The 17,217-nt window shown below is 41.3% G+C and overlaps 1 protein-coding gene across 6 annotated transcripts in view; it reads right to left on the reverse strand.

Annotated features, from left to right (window-relative positions):
• The window catches only part of MAPKBP1 (mitogen-activated protein kinase binding protein 1), a 363,581-nt gene extending 347,278 nt beyond the window's left edge, over positions 1-16,303 (reverse strand). The window contains exons 1-2 of one of the 6 annotated variants that reach the window (XM_033951898.1): positions 15,634-16,303; positions 14,751-15,034 (exon numbers count right to left, since the gene is read on the reverse strand). In XM_033951898.1, coding sequence (XP_033807789.1) covers positions 14,751-14,870 — 120 coding nt within the window. In that variant the 5' untranslated portion in view covers positions 14,871-15,034; positions 15,634-16,303. Of the gene's footprint in view, positions 1-14,750; positions 15,040-15,370; positions 15,515-15,633 lie in introns of those variants that run through there. The other 5 variants (XM_033951899.1, XM_033951901.1, XM_033951904.1 and 2 more) reach the window with 5 other exon arrangements.
• Between the last annotated feature and the right edge of the window lie 914 nt (positions 16,304-17,217).

The raw sequence follows: 17,217 nt of genomic DNA on the forward strand, positions 1-17,217 counted from the left end.
GAGACTTTGTCCACGGCCTTTACCCTTGGTTCTCAACAACCGGTCCCTCTCACGTTTCATCACCGCCACTTGAAGGATGAATGCCCTTTGTTTGACCATTCTAAGCTGCGAGATGCTTGGTCTGGTGATCTTGCTGTTGATTTGCCTTCTGATATCCTCCTTCAGGCTGTCTGGCGACTGCCTGCTTTTCGTAAATACACTACCTTTTGGGAGCAACATTTTAAATTGATTTTTCGTTTATATATTTCTCCTAAAAGGGCTTATTTGGCTCACTTCCGTCCCCATGCTGCCTGTCTTCGTTGTCAGGCTCCGGAAGCCAGCTTAGGCCACATGTTCTGGACTTGTCCTCAGATACACCTTTTTTGGACTGCTATATTTGCTTTTGTGGAGTCTATTTGGCATGTTACTGTTCGCAGTTCCCCTTTGCTTTTATTTGGGACTGTTCCTCACTACTTTCCACGTTCCAAGGGAGTTGCAGCTTTCCTCAATTGGTCTATCCTGATTGCCTTGAAATGCATCCTGCTGAAATGGCTTGAAGCTGAGGCTCCGGACTATTCCCTTTGGAGGAGCCGCATGATCGCTCTTTTGATGTGGGAGCGAAGGGATGTGACTGACTTGGCTTCTCGACAAGGTCGTCTTTTCCAGACCACTTGGGAACCTTTCTGGAATACTTTGACCCCTCTGGCTCGTAGCCGGATACTTAATTGATGCTTTGTTTGTACTTCCCTTTTGTGCCTTTTTTGCATAATTTGTTATTCAAATTCTTTGTTAATTTGTGTTTCGAAGGAGGACCCAGGGGTGGTTTGGTGGGGAGGGGGGTTTGGGGGGTTTGGGGGGGGTGGTTTTTTTTGGGGACTTTTCAAAACTTTTGAGCTGTTTCTGTATTTTGTGTTACTATGTTGTGCTCTTGCTTGCTCAATAAAATATATTTGACCATAAATGTGTACAGCACTTCGTATGATTATTAGTAGTAACCCGTGTAAGAAGGAACTACAGTACTCTTTTACTTCAACTTTATATTTATTAAAATTACATTATAGTCAATGTACATAAAAATACTTAAATAGAGGAAAATAAATTACACTCACATAAATTTGCCAACTAACAATAATATAATAATTTGGTTTGCAATATTAAATCCAAGATACTGAAAGGAATATAGAAAAGAAAATGGAAAAAGGATCCAAATGAAGAAAATAAAAAGCAACATAAGCACTGGCAAATTAGATGTGAAGTCCTGATAAAGAAGACTAAAAGAGATATGAAAAGGAATGCCATAGAGGCAAAACCTCATAGAAACAACTTTTCTAGGTACATCAAAAGTAGAAAGTCTGGGAGTGAATCCATGGGACATTGGATCATCAAGGAGCAAAAAAGGGGCACTCAGGGAAGATAAGGCCGTAGAGGAGAGACTGAATGAATTCTTCACTTTGTTTTTACAGAGGAAGATGTAAGAGATCTACCTATACCACTGGTTTTCAAGGGTGCCGATATGGAAGAATGAAAAGAAATCTTGGTGATCCTGGAAGACTTACTGAGCAAAATTGGCAAGTTAAAGAGTGATAAATCACCTAGACTGGATGGTATACACCACAGGGTACTGAAAGAACTCAAAACATTAAATTGCTGATCTGTTACTGATCCATAACCTGTCACTAAAATCAACTGAAGACTAGAGATTAGTGTAATGTCAAATGCCAAATTTTTGAAAAGGGTTCCAGGGGAGATCTGTGAAGTTACAGACTAATAAGCCTGACTTCAGTGCCAGGCAAAATAGTGGAAACTACTATAAAGAATAAAATTATAGAACATGTATCAAACATGGCTTAATGGGTTCAACCAAGGGAAGTCTTGCTCCAATTTGCTTAATTTCTTTGAAGGCATGAATAAACATGTGAATAAAGGTGAGTTGGTTGATGTAGTGTATCTACATTTTCAGAAAGCTTTTGACAACTTTCCTCATGAGAGACTCCTGATAAAATGAAAAGTCATGGGATAGGAGGTAATGTTCAGTTGTGGATTAGGAACTGGTTATCGAACAGAAAACAAAGGGTAGGGTTAAATGGCCATTTTTCTCAATGAAAAAGGGGTAAATAATGGTATACAGAGACTGGGTTTTAACTTATTTATAAATCATCTGGAAAGTGGATCGAAAAGTGATATTAATATAAAATGTAGCAGTCCAATTGATTTTGGGACTAAAAAAATATGATCACATTAGCCCTTATTATCAACAACTGCACTGGATACCGTTTGAAGCCAGAATGTTATTTAAATTTGGCTGAAACTGCTTTAAAGCATTATTTGGTTTGGCTCCCGCTTATCTCATCTCCCATTTTGAAATATTTTAAGTCCAATAAAAACACTCAAAAAAAATTATTGGTTTGCGTTTCCGACACCAAAAGCCTGTCATTATAAAAGAGATTCTATCAGGCAGGAAAAACGAATACTTGGTGGAATACTCGGATGCCATAAGTTCAGTCCTATTATTCTTTCAGAAAGTTGTTGAAAACTTACTTATTTGATAAATTTATTACTTGAAAGATATTGTGAAATTCTATCATTCTTGATTATTACAGTTGTACCATAAGATGTGTATGTTTGCTGTTTGCACAGTCCTCGTGATGTAAACCGCCTAGAACTAATATGGTGTGGCGGTATACAAGAATAAAGTTATTATTATAATTAAATTTAAAGGAAGACTTTAGGAAATAGAGAGCTGCACAGAAAATGAGTTTGCAGGAGCCCTGCAGAGTCCATGAGATCCCACAGGGATCCCCTCCAGATCTATGGGAAACCCACAGGGATTGAAATAGTTCCTGCAGGAATGTACCTGCTTCCAGCTTCAAGATGTCCAAGTACCATCTCCTCCCTTTAATAATTCAGCGCAACCACACTTGTTCTGTTCAAAAGGCCATGTGGAGCAGTTTCTACATACTGCTGATGGCTGACCCAGAAGCCTTTCCTCTGATGCGGGTTGGCATTAGAGGGAAGGCTTCTGGGTCAGCCACAGACAGCATATAAGAACTGCAGCCCGCAACCTTTTGAAGATATACATGTAAGGTAAGAGGGAGCGAGAAGAAATGCTGCACAGGCAAGGGGGAGGCGGGAAAGAGATGCTGCAGGTGGGACAGTGAAGAGAAAGAGAGAATTGTTGTACATGGATGTGTGGAGCAGGAGGAAAAAGATTTGCTGGGCATAGGTGAGGGATAGAGTGAGAAAGATGCTGTTCAGTAGGGGGAGAGGGAAAGAGGGTGGAATTGGTACACTTGGATGGAGGGGAAGGGCAAATAGAGGGAGGAGATGGTGCACATAGGAAAGAACTAGAAAAGTAGATAAGATTTGAGAAGGAAGCAGAAAAATTGAAGAGTTGAATATTAAAAGTTGACGTCAAAGATGGATGTAAGGCAGAAAGTGAAGGAGAGAAGTACAGGAAATGGATAAGAAAGCCCTTGAAACAAAATTAAGAGCACAGACAGAAGGAAGTGCAACCAGAGATAATTAGAAAAATAAAATCACCAGACAACAAAAAGGTAGGAAAAATGTTTTTATTTTCAATTTAGTGATTGAATATTTATTTATTTAAAAAATTTATATTATGGCTTTATCGTTGTCATTGCATCAATTGACTGTACTTTGGTAATTTAGAAAAGGAGTAAAAACTGTGTTGTTTGAGCATGCTTTTGGTGCAAGTAATGCAATAGTTTAAGGATATGAAGTTTTTTCCTCTTCAGGCAGAGGGTTGTACTGTTATTGAATTGTGTTTTGGGGTGTATGTTATGTGACAGCATATAGATGAGTAGGTTCTTTTTAAGAAATCCCTACCAAGAGTCCAAAGGAGACTCAGACTAATAATACAAGTCACCTTTCCTGAAATAAAGACCAATGTAAATGATCAGCTGTATTTATGATATATTACCTCGGATAATCTGTATAATTTAATAACTTTATGTAGTATGTAGAATTCTTTCTAACATATTAACTCTAGAACATATTAACTCTTTCTAACATTAACTCTATAACAAAATGTTGCCTGTTACCCACCTAGAACTCTAATTAATGGCGATTTAACGGGATAGCGGATGTTGTGGATGGGCATACTGGAAGGACCATTTGGCCTTTTATCTGCCATCATGTTTCTTTGTTTTTGTATAAGATTGCAAATTACATAACATAATATTCTTTGATAAATTTAAAATTAACATTCTGAAATATACTGGTTCCACCAGCAGGTTTGCGGATAAATTATGAGATCCCATCATAGATCACAAAAAGTACTGAAAGTTAATTTTCTAGTATTTGACTATAAATTTGGGGAATTATTCTTTAATAAAACTCATGCTAACACCATTAACTTGCCTTATTTACCACAGGTCCACAGGCAATAGCCATACACTTTAACAACAAAATACAGAAAATTAGAGATGACATCCCATAATCTGACAATAATAATACCAATTCGCCAGATGAAAAATCTCCTAACACTACCACAGGAACCAATCCATTAACTCTTCCACTTTCCAAATGTTCACGATTTACTCTTCCAACTCTGCAAGATATTAAAAGATCTCAACACAATAAATATTAAAGTATCCAGCAACAAAGTCATTCATCCGTTCCTTCTGAAATGATTTTTCCCTTTAAATCTCTATGGGCTTTGGGGCCGTTAGCACATCGCAGCCGCTTTGTAAAAGAGGCTGTCAATCTTATAAATTCAGATGAAATAACCCTTATTAACCAGAAACTGGGGGAAAAAAATATCAAACTATGGCTAAATTCAAATATGCTGGCCCTCAATGTAGAAAAATCCAAAGCTATGATCTTCCCTAAAGAAGGTCTTGTCAGTTCCAGCCCCACTCAAACTTAACTCCTCAAACATTAAAATGGTAAATTCTTTAAAATTATTGGGAGTCACCCTATCACTACCATATTAATTCAGTAGTCCAGCGTTATTACAGATTACGAATGATTAGATCACTTGCTAAAATATTAGATTCCTCTTCCTTAAATATTCTAATTCATTCTTTAGTGATATCATGTATTGATTATTGCAATGCCCTTTATAAAGGCATAACAAAAAAAGAATTAAGACGCCTTCAAATACAAAATACCGCAATAAAAATTATATTCAATGCCCAAAAATATGATCATGTCTCCCCCCTACTACGCAAAGCACACTGGTTGCCTGTGGAACACAGGGTTAGCTACAAAATTATACTACTCACATTTAAAATAAGACAAAGTAACCAACCGGATTTCAATAACCTATTAATTCCACATTCTCCATCTAAAACGCTTCGCTCCATGACACAAAACCTTCTTGTAGTTCCATCTTTAAAACAAATAAACACTATAAGATCTAACAATTTTGCAGTAAGCGCACCATCACTAACTATGTAACTCTATTCCCAACTATATTCGGGAAGAAAAATCTTTGATCCACTTTACAACAAACTTAAAATCATTTCTGTTCCAAGATACCTATGACACCTAAATGCTCTTCTAAGGGCAACCCCCCCCCCAAAAAAAAAAAAACATGCCGACTGCAGAAAGCATCCTTTTTTCCCCCATCCCAAATTTTTTTTTCCCTTAATTGTTCTCTTTCTCTTGAAAAGCATTGTAGTTCTTCCCCCTTCCCCATTTGTTTCTGTTCGTCCCGTCTAATTTATTAGTCTATTTTAATTGTCTTCCCCATTTTATGTGACACAAACTGTAATTTTTATTGTACACCGCTCAGAAGTCTGATTAAGCGGGATAAAAAATAAACTTGAAACCTTGAAATAAACTTGAAACCTTGATTGTAAACTTCTATACCACTGCTTATGACTGGGGCAGTCAATTCAGAGAGGTTTATATGAACTTTGTAATGTTGAGCAGACTTGCTAGCCTGCTCTTCTCCAGTCCATCTGAGGGCTGTTAAAGGCCAGTGTGTCCAGGCTCCTCTTCAGCCCACTGCGGGCCGCCGAAAGCATTTTCTCCGCTCCAGCGACTTCAAGGCAGAGGAAGGAGGAAGCTTCCTCCATCTTGTTCCTCCTTCCTCCACCCGACGCCACTCATGCAGGAGGGTGCGGACCTGCTCTTCACTAGAAACTCTGCCCCCACAGCCCACCCAAGAGCTGCCAAAGCCCCTGCAACTTGGGCTCCTCTCTGCCTCACCTCACCGCCCTCCCCCCCCTTGGCCTATCAAGGTCCACTGAGGGCCTCCAGACTCTCAGCTCCCCTTACCCAACCCGGACTCTGCCCATTGTCAAAGTTTACCACTGTTTATACCCCTGTTTCTGCACCATATTTTACTATTGTATTCGCTCATGTTTTGATGCTAAACTTTTTCTGCTTTTTTTTTGCTCAGTTCTGCTCCAAACTGTACTCTCTGCCAAAGGTTTTTTACCAGTCTCTCACTTTTTCAGTTTCCCCGGTTCCCCTAGCACATCCTGGGCTACACACATACCTTAACCGTGCAATCCCCCTGTTACCCATTTACTGCCCCAAGCCTCTCCGCTCTAGGCACCACATGGAAAGCGCTTAGCCGCTAATTGTCCTCACTGATACAGCCCCCCTTTAATCCTAAAAAAAATAAATAAATAAAAAAACAACAAAAAAAAAGCCTCTCCTCCCTTCTCTCGGCCCCGTACTTATTCAGCTTAATTTAAGTTCCCCTGCTCCTTCCTCAACCAACTCTACTCCCCCTTGCTGCAGACTCTCACACACCAACCACCCCGCCATGAATCCATCCTTCTGGATCCTTCTCCTCCTACTCTGCTCACCTCTCTATCCTTCCCTCTGTCTGAAACCTCCCTCCCCCAACCTACTCGACCCCGCCAACACCAATACCATCTGCCCCGGACTCAGAATCCCCACACTGATACGCACCAGAAATTCTCCTCCCAAGAAAAACCCCCGAAAAGTCAACCAAGATTCTCTAAAGCCCCTGCCCCCTGCCAATCTTCCCAACACTGTCCCGGACTCTCTCACCCCAGTCCCGACACTTTACTGCAATGCCAGATCCACATGCAATAAGACCCAAATCTTGAAAGACCTTCTAGACGAGCTCGACCCTGGATTCCTGTGCATCACAGAATCATGGATCGCCAAAGACGACCTATTCACACAAAATGAACTCCTCCCCCATGGCTACCAAGGCCTCTTCTCCCCCAGACCCAACCGAAAAGGAGGTGGTCTGGCACTCCTCTACAAATCTTTCTTCGACGTCCAGCTCCTTGAGACGGGCACCCATGCTTCTCTAGAATATTTGCTTGCCTCAGTCACTGACGAACTCCGCACCCACCCATTGGGCATCCTAATACTATACCGACCACCCACCCCTTTGACCAAATCTTCCAATCTCGTCTATGAGACCATAACAAATGCCTTCCTTAAATTCCAAAGACTTCTGATTGTTGGTGATATCAATCTCCACCTCGACGACACAAATAACAATGATACATCTGAATTCAACAACTTCCTTACCTCTCTAGGTTTTCCCTCACCCACCCCATCCCCAACCCACGAAAAAGGGCATACCCTAGACTTCACCACCTTCATTGATCTTACCGCCTTCAAAACCTCAACCGACGACACTCGCTGGGAACAAGTCCCCTGGTCAGATCACTTCTTAGGGACTACCTGTCTCCCCGTCTTCATGTCACATCTTGACTCCCCACCCCACTCCTCTCATTCCATAACCTTCCGCAAAAAAACCTCGAGCAACCTATTCTGGTCCAAACTCCTCAACAAACTCTCCTCCAACCCTAGACCTACAGACCCCGAATCACATTGGCACAACTGGACCGCCCTCTCCGAGTCCACCTACCACTCCCTTGCTCCATTAACCACCAAAACCATCTCCTACCCCCGAAAGGCCCCCTGGTACCTACCTCTTCACAGAGAATTGAAACAGAAATGTCGCGCTTTGGAGCGCAAATGGAAAAAATCTAAATCCCCCTCTGATAGACAGACCTGGAGGGCTAATATTAAATTTTACAATTCAACATTAAAAAAAGCCAGGAAAAACTTCTTTGGAGACAAGATCTCTAGATCCAACAACCAGATCAGTGCGCTGTTCAACATCTGGCGCTCCCTAACTACAAAAAAAGACCCACCTTCGCTTCCACCATCTCTATCAGCCGATGCCCTTGCAAATTTCTTTAATGAAAAGGTTACCACTCTAAGATGCTCCTTCCCTCCCACAGTCTCCTACAATTCCCTGACCTCTATTGATCTCAACCCTACCTTACCTGTATCCACTCCCATTCCTGCCGACAGATCCTGGACCGCCTTCGAGCTTGTCTCTGAACCGCAAGTCTCCAAACTCTGCCTCAAACTAAAAACTTGCAAGTGCATTTTGGATCCTTTCCCCTCCTATCTATTCGAGAATATCCCTACACAGGCCATCGCTTCCCTCACCGACCTTATAAACTCTGCCCTAACATCGGGCCTTTTCTCCCCCGACATGGGACACATTTCATTGTCCCCTCTACTGAAAAAGGCCGACCTTGATCCCACCATTCCATCTAACTACCGTCCTATAGCAAATATCCCTCTCCTAACCAAGTTATTAGAATCCATCATATCCATCCAACTCTCATCCTACCTAGAACGATTCTCTATCCTCCTACCCCACCAATTCGGCTTCAGACCCAACTTCAGCACCGAATCCCTCTTGGCCTCACTAATCTCTAAGGTGCAACAACTCCATTCTCGCAACAAATTCGCTGTTCTTCAATTCGACCTCTCCGCAGCCTTCGATGTCGTTCACCACGACATCCTTATCTTCCAACTCTCCGAAATAGGCATAAGCTCCACAGTCCTTGATTGGTTCTCGAAATTCCTACGTTTCCGCTCCTACACCGTTAACACAAACGGTTCCTCATCCCCCGCCTGGAAGCCGAAATGTGGAGTCCCGCAAGGCTCACCCCTCTCCCCTATCCTTTTCAACATCTACATGTCCTCTCTGAAACTCCTTCATCTATCCCCCCTAGAAACTCTCTACTCCTATGCTGACGACATCCTCATCCTCCTCGAAACCGACGCGAACCTCTCGAACCTCGCTGAGAACATCTCCACATGTATTACGAACCTCCAATCCTGGGCCCAATCTGTACAAATGAAACTGAATGAGTCCAAAACCAAACTACTTTGGCTCGGCCCAATTTCAGATCATTTACCCACCTCCATCCCTCTACCTTCCGGCCCCATTCTTCAGCTTGAGTTTTCAAGCAAAGTCCTAGGCATCATCTTAGACTCCTCTCTCTCCTTCAACGATCACCTCAACTACCTGGTAAAAAAATGCTTCTTTAGCCTCCATATGTTGAGGAAAGTAAGATCTTGCTTTCATCATTCTCATTTTGCCATCCTCATTCAATCCACCATCCTCTCTAGACTAGACTACTGCAACTCCATCTATATAAGCCTAACTAAGAAAAACCTCCATAGACTTCAGCTAATTCAGAACGCCGCGGCCAAGCTTATTTTCGCAAAAGGCAAGTTCGATCACGTTTCCCCACTCCTCTCCAAGCTTCACTGGCTCCCAGTATACTCCAGAGTCCTCTATAAATGTGCCTGCTTAGCCTTCAAGATTCTACATGGCGTCCTTCCTCCCGTTATCCCACTCTTCTGGAATTCCTCAAACCCGCTCTCTTCTAGACCCTCCCAAAAACTGAAACTATCTTTCCCATCTATAAAAGGTATATCCCGTGCAGGAAAACTTGGAACATCCCTCCCCTTCAGAACCACGGAACTCTGGAACAATCTCTCATCTCCGCTCAGAAATTCTAGCTCCTTCCAATCCTTCCGTAAATGCTTGAAAACTTGGCTCTTCTCAAAAATCTAATCACCTCCCGTTCTCTAGTACCCTGCCCCTCTCTATCTTCTCAGTCCCTCTCCTATATCCCTTCTTTGTAGTTCCTTTCCTCTCAACCTCTGTAAACCGTGCTGAGCTCTGCGCATGCGAAGATGGTGCGGTATACAAACCTAAGGTTTAGTTTAGTTTTAGTTTAGTTGTGTTACAATACATGAGATTCTGTAAAGGTGTTACAATACAGAGTTTGCGTTTCCTGGGATGGTTTTATTCCAGACATTATTAAACCATATGCAATACTTGTGCTTTTGTAAAAGTGTTACAATAGAGAGTTAACGTTTTCCGAGTTGGTTCTCAATACAGCCCATAATCAATCCTCTTTCTTATTTCCGCCTATAATAATCTATCTACCTGCTTGTACATACCTATATCATATTATACCTTCATGGGATAGATGGCAAAGTTCAGTAGTGGATTAGGGCTTGGTTATCAGATAGAAAACAGAAGATAGGGTTAAATGGTCATTTTTCTCAATGGAGGAGAGTAAACAGTAGCATGACACAAGGATCTGTACTGGGACCAGTGCTATTTAACTTATTTATAAATGATCTGGAAATTGGAAAGACGAACAAGGTGATTAAATTTGCAGATGACACTAAACTGTTCAAAGTTGTTAAAACGCAAGCAAATTGTGAGAAATTGTAGGCCGATCTTAGGAAATTGGAAGACTGGGAGTCCCAAGTGGCAGATGAAATTTAATGTGGACAAATGCAAAGTGATGCACATTGGGAAGAATAACCCAAATCACAGTTACCAGATGCTAAGGTCCACCTTGGGCCCCCAAGAAAAGGACCTGGGTGTCATTGTAGACAATACGATGAAACCTTCCGCCCAATGTTATAATGCCTCTGTATCACTCCATGGTGTGACCTCACCTTAAGTATTGTATTCAATTCTGGTCTCCTTATCTCAAGAAAGATATAGTGGCACTGGAAAAGGTTCAAAAAGAGCGACAAGATGATAAAGGGGATTGGACTCCTTTCGTATGAGGAAAGACTAAAAAGATTAGGGCTCTTCAGCTTGGAAAAGAGAAGGCTGAGGGGAGGTATAATTGAAGTCTACAAAATCCTGAGTGGAGTAGAACAGGTACAAGTGGATCGATTTTTCACACCGTCAAAAATTACAAAGACTAAGGAACACTTGAAGTTACAGGGAAATACTTTTAAAACCAATAGGAGGTTGTGGTAAGAGCGGATAGCGCAGTAGGTTTTAAGAAGGGTTTGGACAATTTCCTGGAGGAAAAGTCCATAGTCTGTTATTGAGAAAGACATGGGTCAAGCCTCTGCATGGACTGTTACTACTCTTTGGGTTTTGGCCACTGTGAGAACAGGCTACTGGACTTGATGGATCGTTGGTCTGACCCAGTAAGGCTATTCTTATGTTCTTATACAAACATATAAATATACAGTATACATCCATATTTAATGTTGTGTACTGTGTTCATACTATAAGAAACTCTGTGGAATGACGATGTTCCTTAATGGACTTTATTTGAAAATGTCAAAGTTCCAAAGGTACACTAAAATCATCCACATAAAAGTAAAGTAATCCACATAAAAGCCTTAGAGGACCTAGTCTGCTAGGGATGCAGGACCCAACACAGTCCGCGTTTCAACAAAAAGTCTTCTTCAGGGGTCCCTGGAGGTCCTATAATGGTGAATACGTGGGAAAGCTAAAATGTGGTTGTTGTTTACTGTGGTGTGGTGTGTACTGTGTACATACTACTCCTATTTCAATTTGTGCTTAAGTGTCTATATCGTGATCTATGTTCATCTTGGAAGAATTAACTTCCTGATAAATCTGCTTATCTGTGCTATGATTATCTTATCCCCTTGTCCATACTGTGTTTATCCTATAGATGTTCCTAGTGGGGACTAGCCAACTATCTCCTCTTTGTAGTATTATTGGCTATAGTATTCTGTGAAGGGGATAGTCTTCATACCTTTCTTTAACCTTCCGGTGTCTTTTTCTAGTTTTAGTTCTTTAGGAAGGGCTTTTCACTACCTTGGAGCCATCACTGAGAACATTGTTTTCCTAACGCTTTTGTATTTGATGTCTCTGAAGGACGGTATTTCCAGTAGCAAGTTTTGGCTTGAGCGTAGTGTACATGCTGGTGTGTGGTGATGTAGTCTGTCCACTAAATATTGTGTTTCTGAGAGATGAACGACTTTGTGTGTCAGCAACAAGATCTTGAATTTCACCCTGCTTTTGATCGGGAGCCAGTGTAGTTCTTTTAGTAGCGGGGCTGGCACTCATCAGTTTTGATTTTCACAGCAGAAATCTCACTGATGCATTTTGGACCATTTGAATCTGCTTAATCATGTATTTTGGAATGCCTAGCAAGATCACGTTACAGTAGTCAAAGATTGAGAGTATCAGGGTTATTATTTTGTTGGACATTTCTTGGTGGGTGAGGTAGTGTTTAAGTCCTCTGACCCAGTAGAGTTTGCCATATGTTTTTTTACAATGCGCTGGATCTGTATTGTCATGTCTAGGTTTGTGTTTAGCCATATTCCTAGCTTTCTTACCCCCTCCATGGGAGATTTTAAAGATGTTGCCATTCAAGGTTAGTTGGTATCTTGGGCTATTTCCTCCTCATTTGTTAATTAGTAGTAATTCTGTTTTCTCCTTGTTGGCTACTAGTCCGTTTGTTTGGAACCACTTGGAGATTTTTTCTAGGCCTGCCTTGATCCTCTGTTTAGTTTTCACATTTTGTTTCTTTAGCGGGATGATCAGTTGGACATCGTCTGCGTAGATGTAACATTGCTATCCCAGTTTTCTGATGAAGTTCCCTAGTGGTTGGAGGAAGATGTTGAAAAGCATGGGTGACATAGCTGATCCCTGTGGTACTCCTATATCTGTTTTTTTCCAGTTGCTTGTATTCCCCTGCCATTCTACCCTAGTCTATTTGTAAGAAAGGATTCAATCCATGCTATGACATTTCTTTGAGGCCCAAGGTCATGCATTTTGATTTTAGCAGTGTGTATTGGACTAGGTCGAAGGTCATGAGCAAATAAGGTGCTGTATATTGGGTTTAACGTGATAAATGGCTGGCTGTTAATATTTCTTGCAGAATTAGAACTAAGATATAATTTAGTGTACATTGACCACTTATAGAAACACGATGGCAGATAAAGGCCAAATGACCCATCCAGTCTGCCCATCCTCAGTAATCATTATCTCTTCCTCTCTCTAAGGGATCCCACGTGCCTATCCATACTTTCTTGAATTCAGACAGTCTGTCTCCATCACCTCTTCCGTGAGACTGTTCCACACATCTACCACCCTTTCTGTAAAAATGCATTTCCTTAGATTACTCCTTTATTTATTTAACTCAATTTATATCCCATCCTCCCCAAGGAGCCCAGAACAGGTTACAAGGTAACATACATAACAGGTAGCAAGACATAACAATTAACAAGGAACAGAAAACTAAGGCTATAGGGTACAGTGGGATGTGTCTAGTTCAGTTGCTCTGGATTAGTAGACACTTGGAGTCTGATGCATGAACAGGGAGAGAGTCAGTTGAACATCTATTAAGAATACAGTGGTTTGGGAGTAACAGTCTGAATGCTAGCTTGTCCTGAGGAGTGAGGTGAACAGGTAGTTTTTTATTGCTTTTTAAAAGCTCAAAAGTCTATCAAGGGATCTGATGTTAGGAGCCTATCACCTCTTAACTTCTTTCTATGCCTTCTCATTCCAGAGCTTACTTACAAATGAAAGAGTCTCGACTCGTGCACATTTATGCCACATAGGTATTTAAATGTCTCTATCATATCTCCCTCCTCCCACCTTTCCTCCAAAATATACATATCGAGATCTTTAAGTCTGTCGCCGTACACCTTATAATGAAGCCCACACACCATTTTAGTAGCTTTCTTCTGGACAGATTCCATCCTTTTTATATCTTTTTGAAGGTGTGGCCTCCAGAATTATGCACAATATTCTAGATGAGGTCTCATCAAATTCTTATAGAGGGGAATCAATACCTCCTTTTTCCTACTTACCGTACCTCTCCCTATGCACCCCAGCATCTTTCTAGCTTTCACCGTCACCTTTTCAACCCGTTTGGCCACTTTAAGATCGTTACATACAATCACACCCAAGTCCCCTCTTCTGTTGTGCACAAAAGTTATTCAACCCCTAAACTGTACTATTCCTGCGGTTTTTCCAGCCCAAATGCATGACCTTGCATTTCTTAGCATTAAATTTTAGCTGCCAAATTTCAGACCATTCTTCAAGCATCGCTAGGTCTTTTTTTCTTGTTATTGACACCATCCGGGGGGGGGGGGGGGGGTGTACTCTATTGCAGATTTTGGTATAATCCACAAAGAGGCAAATCTTCAGCAATATTACTTATAAAAAAGTTAAAAAAGAACAGCCCAAGAACAGAACCTTGAGGCACACCACTGGTAACAATCCTTTCCTCAGAGCAATCTCCACTGCCCACTACCCTCTGCCGTCTTCCACTCAACCAACTCCCTGACTTATGTGTATCAAGCACACAAGCAAACCCATGAAATCCACATCTGTTTGTATAAGAATTATGCTGAAAACACATAAAATGTACAAAATGAGAAGCAGCAGGACTCAAGACTAAGAGTTTTGGTTTGTTTGGTTTTTTTTTTTAACAGATATCCCTAAGGTCCTGAGGTAGCTAACAACAGAAATAGCTGAATAATATCAAAACACTATATAGAACACCCTACATAAGTACAGTAATACCTTCAAAACCCTATTAACACCCTACATATGTAACACCTTTATTTTACCAGCTTGAAGATACTGTTTCAGATCTGTTTTTATTTCAAGCCTAAAGGGGTATACTGAACTAGCTTGAAATTCCAGGATGGAAAAGAATGCAACCATTTCAAATAATTGGAAGCTCGCTTACCTTGCTGCCAATGTCCTCTCTCTTGGCTCCTGGTTTGTGCCTCCTGAGTTTAATGGAGGGGGACCGCAGCAGGTTTTTAAGTCGACTAGTTATGGTAGATCCTTCAAATGTAGTAGCCATGGTTTGGGGGCAAGGTGAAACAAGTCCTTCTGAAGACTCAAATTTTTTAAAGTCAGTCCAGTTTTAAGGTCAATCAGAATTCAGCCCCAGATCCCAGCAGTTTCTCTCTTTTACCATTTCATTCAGTGTCAGTGTCCCATGAAACTCCTATATACACATCAAATCTGTTCTAAAAACAAACAACAAATGATCACCACATCTGTTCTGTTTTCTGCTTGTTGGATCACATAATCTTCTAACCTTGCCCCCCCCCCAAAAAAAAAAAAAAAAAATAAAAAACCCCAACAAAAAAAACAACTTGAAGGCAGGCTTTTTGTTTGGGTTGGTTTTTTTTTACAAAAACATTACAATTTAAGTCATTTAGGTTAGCCTCACACACTGGATAGAACGACTATTGACATTACAAAATGAGATGGGAGGGGGAGAGAACACGCTTACAAATATAGTACTGTATATCGTTTTGTTTGCACCAAAAAGCAAGTACAATATATATGACATACTCTGTTTAGAAAATAGCAAAATATTAACTTCTACTGGAAAAACATCTGTGCACATAAAAACTGCTTTATTAAAATAAATCATACGCGGGTTTTCAATTTAAAGAACAAGAATGGATATGCCGTCAAACATTCTAAGCTACACAGCTTGAAAAAAAATGCTGAAGTCAGCAAGCCCACAAGCCTTGACCCATCATTTCCATGTTGTTTAACAGGCATGTGCAACCAATAAATTAATGCAAACGACATTAACTCAATCTAATCACCTGAACAATGATCCTCGGAAATCCGTTCTTTGCCTTTTGCCTCATTTTGACACCCATATAGTACCTGCAGGAGGTTATGCAGCCAAGGTTGGTGGTGAAGTATACGGGTTTTTATAAAATATGTTATTTTCAAGTTGTCTTTCCATGCAAAGAAGATTGCCACACAAATCCTCCATATATACAAGTTTCTTTCTTTTCGCAGCCTCTAAACACACACACACAAAATAGTCGCAGCTTAGATCTGCACAGGAATCAAGTGTCCACGGATCAGGACAAAAGAAGAGCTCCTTCCTACTTTCTGAGATTTAAAACAATAACAGAAAAATGCTAAATCCAGCTCTTGTAGTGCTGCGCCCAGCAACTTCAAGTCCAAACCGGGAACGATCCGAAGTTGACTCCCCGTGCTGCAACGGCAGCAACCCCCCACCTTCGTTTCACCGGCAACAGGACCGGCCTCCAACCATAAAACCTCATCCAAGGGCTGCCCAGTGCAGCTATGGCAGCCGACGCGGCTCAATCTGCGCAAGTAAAGAGGCTACGTAAAACGGCGCCTAGTACACGGCTTGAGCTGGAGCTAAGGTGGTTCGACTTCCTCTGCTACCCGTTCCTCCTCGTATAGCTTATTTCTCGAGTAGTGAAACAATCGGTGGCATAACCAGAAAACAATTTTTGAGTGGGCCAATATAGGGTTACCATATTTGTGAAGAAAAAAAGAGCACACGTGACCCCATCCATACTACCCATTTGATTGGTTCCCCTTCCCATCCTTGTTCTCTCCCTCCAACCCTCGCTCCCTCTACAGTGGGTGATTTTCTCTCTTGCATTCCTTGCAATCCCCTGCTATAGATGTTTTGGGGGTTTTTTTCTTCCTCTCCTTCTAAACTGCACCCCCCTCCCCCCTAGGGTTGATAGATGGCAAAAAAAATTCCAGCAAAAGTAGCCCAACTTGTGCTTGGAGTAGCCCCGAAATAGCCCAATTTCCACTGGAAACCCCTCTAATTTATCAAAGAAATGCTTCCTATATTACATTACATTAGTGATTTCTATTCCGCTTGTGCCTTGCGGTTCTAAGCGGATTACAAGTTAGAAGACTGGACATTTCCAGTAGCATTGCAGTACATGTAATCAAGAATGTGTTAAGTTACAATTGTTATTCTGGACTTTTCCAGGAGACATTGATAGCAGATAGTGATGGTTGTTTAGACGAATAGAGATAATATTGTCCGGATTCTGTTGTTTAGATGAATAGAGATAGTACTGTCCGGATTCAAGGTATTGCTGGTGGTGGTGTTATGGTAGTCATGAGAGCATTTTCTAAAACTTTTGTGAGGTTATGATGATGGGAAGTGTTTTTTGAAGAGATGAGTTTTGATTTCTTTTCGGAATACTTTAGTGTCTATTGATTTGGTCAGTAGATTGGTGATGGTAGTATCGATCTTTGCTGCCTGTGTCGCTAAAAGGCTGTCATATAGTTTATTTCGTCGTGTTCCTTTGAGAGGGGGGTGAGTGAATAGGCTCTGAGTTCTCCTTAATCTGTGTGAGAGGTTACGGTGTAGTCTGTTGTTTAGGTAGCTGGGTGCTGTT

The sequence above is a fragment of the Geotrypetes seraphini genome, chromosome 7 (genome assembly GCF_902459505.1).
Source record: "Geotrypetes seraphini chromosome 7, aGeoSer1.1, whole genome shotgun sequence".
Classification (NCBI taxonomy): Eukaryota; Metazoa; Chordata; class Amphibia; order Gymnophiona; family Dermophiidae; genus Geotrypetes; species Geotrypetes seraphini.